Source organism: Ascaphus truei, chromosome 14 (assembly GCF_040206685.1).
Source record: "Ascaphus truei isolate aAscTru1 chromosome 14, aAscTru1.hap1, whole genome shotgun sequence".
Lineage (NCBI taxonomy): Eukaryota > Metazoa > Chordata > Amphibia > Anura > Ascaphidae > Ascaphus > Ascaphus truei.
Genome location: NC_134496.1, coordinates 45,552,048 through 45,558,047, shown reverse-complemented (window position 1 = coordinate 45,558,047; position 6,000 = coordinate 45,552,048). Strand labels below are relative to the sequence as shown.

The 6,000-nt window shown below is 41.8% G+C and overlaps 1 protein-coding gene across 1 annotated transcript in view; it reads left to right on the top strand.

The window, feature by feature from the left end:
• Positions 1-6,000, top strand: part of USP13 (ubiquitin specific peptidase 13) — a 50,642-nt gene that overhangs the window by 16,857 nt on the left and 27,785 nt on the right. Inside the window, exons 4-8 of the mRNA XM_075569435.1 lie at positions 1,136-1,348; positions 1,920-2,014; positions 3,026-3,213; positions 4,315-4,386; positions 4,844-4,937. Coding sequence (XP_075425550.1) covers positions 1,136-1,348; positions 1,920-2,014; positions 3,026-3,213; positions 4,315-4,386; positions 4,844-4,937 — 662 coding nt within the window. The remainder of the gene's footprint in view (positions 1-1,135; positions 1,349-1,919; positions 2,015-3,025; positions 3,214-4,314; positions 4,387-4,843; positions 4,938-6,000) is intronic.

Sequence of the window (6,000 nt, the reverse complement as noted above, 5' to 3'; positions counted from 1 at the left end):
GTATTCTTCTCTCCTATGTATCTTTAACAGTCCCTTTGATAATTGATATTGTTAAGACAAACAGTGTGAGTCCTGCTTGGGAAAATTGCTGTCCCACAGGAGTTGTTCTATAAATGTTTTATATAGGGAATATATGGTAATTCATCTTGGTCTGAGGGGCCTGTCTGGTTTCTCCAACATAGTCCATGTCCATATTGCTGAATGTTATAGATTTTGCAAACTCTACAGCACATTCCTGGATCTGCGCACGGTAGTCTCTGTACTGTATACAGTATGTAGGTTTGCATTTCTTTTGTTGTAGAGCTGTGTTTTCCTTGAGTTTCTGTGTTCCGCTTAGATGACTATCTGTTTCTAATGAGCATATTGGAGAGGTTGAGAGGCAGCTTGTAGGCCATCATGAGTGGTCGTGGGAATAACATTTCCAGTCTTTCATCCCCAGAGAGCATGGGTTGTACATCTTTGATACCTTTTTGAGTTGTGAGAATAGGGTTTTAGGTTATGACTAGATGTATCCATTCAGTCTTCCTTTTTAATTTCTACTGTAGTAACCTTTCCCTTGGGACCTGTATAGCTCGTTCTATTTCTCTGTTTATTTGGCACACAGAGGGGGGCCTTGTTCCATAACGGCATTATGGAGCGCGTTGAGATGCTGCTCCCATGAAAAGCACAGATTTGGTGGGACTGGCTGGAATGGAAGCTGGTTTTAAGTAAAAATCCAAGTCGGCTTGTGGGTTTTGTGTAGATGGCTGTTTCAATGTAACAATAGTTTTTATGGTTTTTGGTGTGTACAATAAATGAACTGTAGTAGTGAAATATTTCGAGGTCCTTTTTATAGAGGTGGAATCTGTTGATTATTTAGCTTTAGTCCAGATGATAAAAAGATGATCTATGTATCTGAGATACATCGGGGGCTTGTATTGTTCTTTCAGGAAGTTCACAAAGTCAATAAAGAGGTTGGCATATTGTGATGCCATGTGTGTGCCCCTTGCAGTGCAATCGACAACAAATCTGCATTTAAAAACAAAAGTAAAATATTTGTAAATAGGGAAAACTGCATGTGGCTAAAACACGGTGGTCCTAAAAATAAGGTCAGGGGGACGTTGCCTCTTTAAACTGTTTCACAAGTAACCCACAGCATCTCTTCATTTTGAACTGGTTTCCAGTGGCTGGAAGTGTGCTAAATGTAACCTGCGAGAGAACCTTTGGCTGAACCTGACCGATGGGTCAGTGATGTGTGGGAAGTGGTTCTGCTCAGGCAGCGGTGGGAATGGACATGCGCTGGAACATCACAAACAAATGGGGTACCCTTTGGCAGTAAAACTTGGGACTATCACACCAGATGGAGCAGGTGAGCGCTCGATCTATAAAAGAACAGATCTAAAGAGAAAAAAAATCCTCTGTTTTTAAGGTCGTGGCACACTGTTAATGCAGACATATTTCTCTAGTTTCTGGATAAACCAGATGGGATTTGAGAGACGCAAGATTGGGATCCACAGGCCGTTAGCTGGGCAGAGGCTGGTGTAGGAGCCTCCTGTTTGAAATAAAGATCCTTATAAGTCAGAAAGTTATCAAATCCCAACTTTGATATTGAGTGGGCACTCATTTGATGGGGATGCATGTGTTGTGTACACACGGGCACAGATGGCTGTGGTCTGGTTCTTCTTTAACCAACCCAAAATAAATCATCGAATCCCCCTGTAAATCAGTCAGACACCCCTTTTGGTCTTTCAAATAAGTTGTAATTTATGATGGGGCGAACGCCTTATTGGAAAGAACCGTAATGTTTATGGGAGTAAATAAGCGTGTAGCCTCAAGCTTTGGGAATAGACAAGTGAATTCGGGTAGCATATTGTGCACATTGTTAATATGTAAATAACGTTGTACTTTGTAACCTCTCTGTGATTGTTTTGCCCATACAGATGTGTATTCATTTGATGAAGAGGAGGCCGTTCTAGACCCTCACCTATCCAAGCACCTTGCACACTTCGGCATCGACATGTTACAGATGCAAGGGGTTCGTAAACGTGTTCTTCTCCAGCTTACTAACACACTCGCATGTACAGAGAGAGCTTTTGCATTGTAAAGCATTTTACAATGTATTATCTGCCAAAACGATTTGAAAGTGCGTGCATGATCTGCATTGTGTTGCACATCCCACCGCTGGGACAGGAACGGATCATTACTATGGTCTGCTGGAAGGCAAAAGTTCACTTTTTAATAGGAAGTGAATTTAGAAGTCAATTGAAAGATTATAGCAATAACGAGGTAGCTCTTGACTACCTTACATTCTGGGCTTATTTTGCAGCCATGGGCAGCTCTAGTACCGCAACCAGGGGGGGAGGTACTAGGGGGCATTTTCACCCCCTAAGAATGGCTATCGAGCTTACAGAGGCCCCGCAGTCTTCCCCACATCGATTAAATTGATTGCCTGGGGAGAGAGCGGGACCCCTGTAAGAGGGCAGCCCTCCTCCATCCGCACCGTGGCGTCGTGTAACGTCTGTGTCATCATGGCAAAGCGGCGTCACACGGTGAAGCGTTGCCATGTGACGTCGCTCGTCAAGTGACGTTTGTAGTTGCGGCAATGCGTCGCCACGTTACTTCGCTACAGAATGACGCCTCGACTGCACTACCCACCTCCACCCTCAAAATCCGATTTTTCTTATTGTGCCCTTGGGTGGCTCAGTGCAAATATGTAAAGTCCTCTTTTAATGAATAAAAAAAATGTACAGGACATATCTCGGATCCCAACTGGTGGGGGAAGAGAGCCTGGGGAACCCCTGTCATTCATGTCTTAGTGCAGATCAACTAATGTATCAACAAAGCCATTCTTCTGCACTCCTATATTCTTTGTTTACCAGGAAGTGGGTCATTGTTCTTTGACTGTTGTGTTTGTATTCTGTTTCATAATGGTTCTGGACAACTGTATGAAGCTAGTAAGCCACCCGAGCGACTTCTACCTGGCCTTGTTTCCTTGGTGAACATAAGGGGTTTGTAATTTGGTCGGTTTTCGTGCCTTCACTTCTAGACGGAGAATGGTTTCACGGACAACCATGTAAAACCAAGGGTTAGCGAGTGGGAAGTCGTACAAGAATCTGGATTGAAGCTGAAACAAATGTTTGGCTCCGGCTTCACGGGAATAAAGAACCAGGGGAACAGCTCCTATCTCAGCACTGTGATGCAAGTCGTTTTCAGCATCCCGGAATTTCAGCGAGCGTAAGTCTCTCCCAGGTTTATTTCACACCCCTTCCATTACCATCTGGATACCTGTATTACTGAGCTATTAAAGAGGAAATCTAAGCATCTTAAACATATATAGAATCCCTTGCTGCAGTGGAAGCACTGTATGCTGGGTGATGATGGTGAAAAGCTGGTTGCAGACCTGTCTAAGACATGTGAATATGCTCACAAGTTATAGATCTATATATATATATTTTTGTTTTAGTATATCCAGCCTTTGATTACTTTTATTGAAAACGAATTACCTAAGCTGCCGATCGATTCGTTCTCCCGTGATCGATCAGCAAAATCCTGTTTCCCAGGGCTCACCAAATGGCCGCCTTTCACTTTCAAATCAATCAGTGTAACTCAGCAGCTACAATGTATTCTTATTTTAACCAAGGTAACATTATTTATTGTTACAGTTTACAGCTCAAACTGCTGGGAATATTGGCTACAAATTATCACAAACTAGAAAGTGTTACAAAGATCTTGCACTGCTGGGGACTTGTGCTAAAACCTGCCATAGAAATCAAAGGATGCTCAGTATATTACAACTCCTTTAAAAAAAAAAAGAGTTGAATTTTAAAATAAAAAATGTAGTAAGTATTATCTAATACTAGAGAACTGATTTATTTACAAAAACACACATAGAATATTGCTTGGGTTGCTTCTTTGAAATAGAAATGACCCATATATTAATCAACAGAGACATGCATAAATAGAGTTTGTGGGTTATATACACTGTCTTATCAAAGTATTTTTTTCTATGCACCTTTAGATATGTAATATAGATTAAATAGCTTTCTGATGGCATCTTAATATTTTACTGTGTGGCAGGTATTTATCATACCCTCCTGCGCATCAGTTAGTTTTCATAGTGGTACACACGACCCGTAGGGCTGTCGCTGTAGCAAAGACCAATGCATTACCATTAAAAAAATAAAAACTATGCACAGGAGGAAAATTAGCAGAGAGCTCAGCTTCTTTATTCCAATCTGCAGATGTTAAACCACACTCCGAAATCTAAAACCCAGGGGAAGAACATGAAATACCTAGAACCATCATTTCTAATGTTGCACGTCATTATTTTTTCAGTTATGTGGGGAACCTTACTCGAATATTTGATTACGCTCCTCTAGACCCAACGCAAGACTTCAGCACACAGATGTAAGTATCAGGGTGGTACTGTGCAGAATTGGAAGAGCCTCTTTTTGTTAAGCTACTTTCTCAGCACATCAGATATTGTCATTGTGTTACTGCAGGGCAAGGGTAATATTTTTCAGCTGTTGGTAATGTCTCCGGTTGTTTCTGGGAAGTAGTGACAGACAACCATTGCTGATCAGATGGCCACAGGAAAGGTTACAAATAACATTCATTGGCATAAGTTTTAAGATTGTATACTTGGCGTAAACTGTAAAAAAAATCACGTTTGTTGCTAATGTAGCGTCTGAATTTTTATCTATTTCCCTTTCCCTATGGTGGACGAAGGGGGCAGAAAGTGGAGAAGGGTAACATGTTGCAGGTGGATTCCTAAAGTGCCCGATGTGTCTTTTCATGGTATACATGATTTTTTTTATTACGGCCATATCATGCTCCCATCTTGTTTCTCTTTGTTTCCTGATAGGGCTAAACTAGGGCACGGTCTGCTCTCTGGCCAGTTTTCCAAACCTCCAGTGAAATCTGAGCTAATAGAACAGGTGATGAAAGAAGAACACAAGGTATTTAATGGTAGGAGAAGTGATGGGCATGGCGTGTGGGAGGACAGGTGCAGGGATCAACGAAATGACTGTGGCTTTTTGTTTAACCCCTCTTTATGGAGGGGGCAGCGGAGCAGTGTTATGTACAGACAACTGTAGCTGGGAAAGGAAGAAAAAATGCATTTTAGACACCGAACCACAAACTTTTTATTGAGGCAGCAAAACTTGCAAAGTCATATATTCTTTTATTAATAAATTGGTTCTGTAGTATCAGATACTGCAGACAATATTTTATTTAAAACGCCTAATGCCATTTTGAATTATATTTTTTAATGTACTGATTATCCTTTAGTTGCTACAGCAACCATTTAGAAAGTCCTATTCACTTCCTCTTTTGAAACAAGCTCTGGCACACACCTTTTTCAACTGTGTCCTTTGGCAACAAAGGACCCGATGGGTCTGCTTCCTAACGCTGCCTAAAAGAGCGTGTCCAGGAATGATCTTGGTCAGCACAAATGGGGGGTGGGGAAGGATTCTACTTGGCAATGGAAAGATAAACAAAAACAGTTCTTCCTGCAGTATATGGGCATCGCTATCCGTTACTGTTCTTCTTGTTCTTCGCTATCCGTCGTCACTGTTCTTTAACTTTTTTTTAATGTCATAATATATGGTTCAAGGTAGTTTTGGGCCCAGATGAGTGACCTCTGGGATGTCCAAATCCTTCGGCAAATTGTCTGAATAATATTTCCTCTCCTTTATGCTCGGGAAGGGCATCTCAGGACATTTTAATCTGGGAGGTGGGCGCATGACACCCTTCCCTCCCCCCACACCCCTTGTGCTATTAATGGCTGCGTATTGATAGCACGGACTGTGTGGGGTTGGCAACAAGGCAAACCAATGTTTACTTAACCCCATCAATGCTAGATGGACCTTCAACACACAGGTTAAGTATCTCAAATGGTTAAAGCAGCAATCCTGCCTAGCCTTTGTTACATGCTCTATCTTGCAGCCGACCTCCAGTCTTGTCCCAATACCTTTTACCAACAACTTTATAGCATTAAAGAAACCTCTGTTAAGTTGGAAC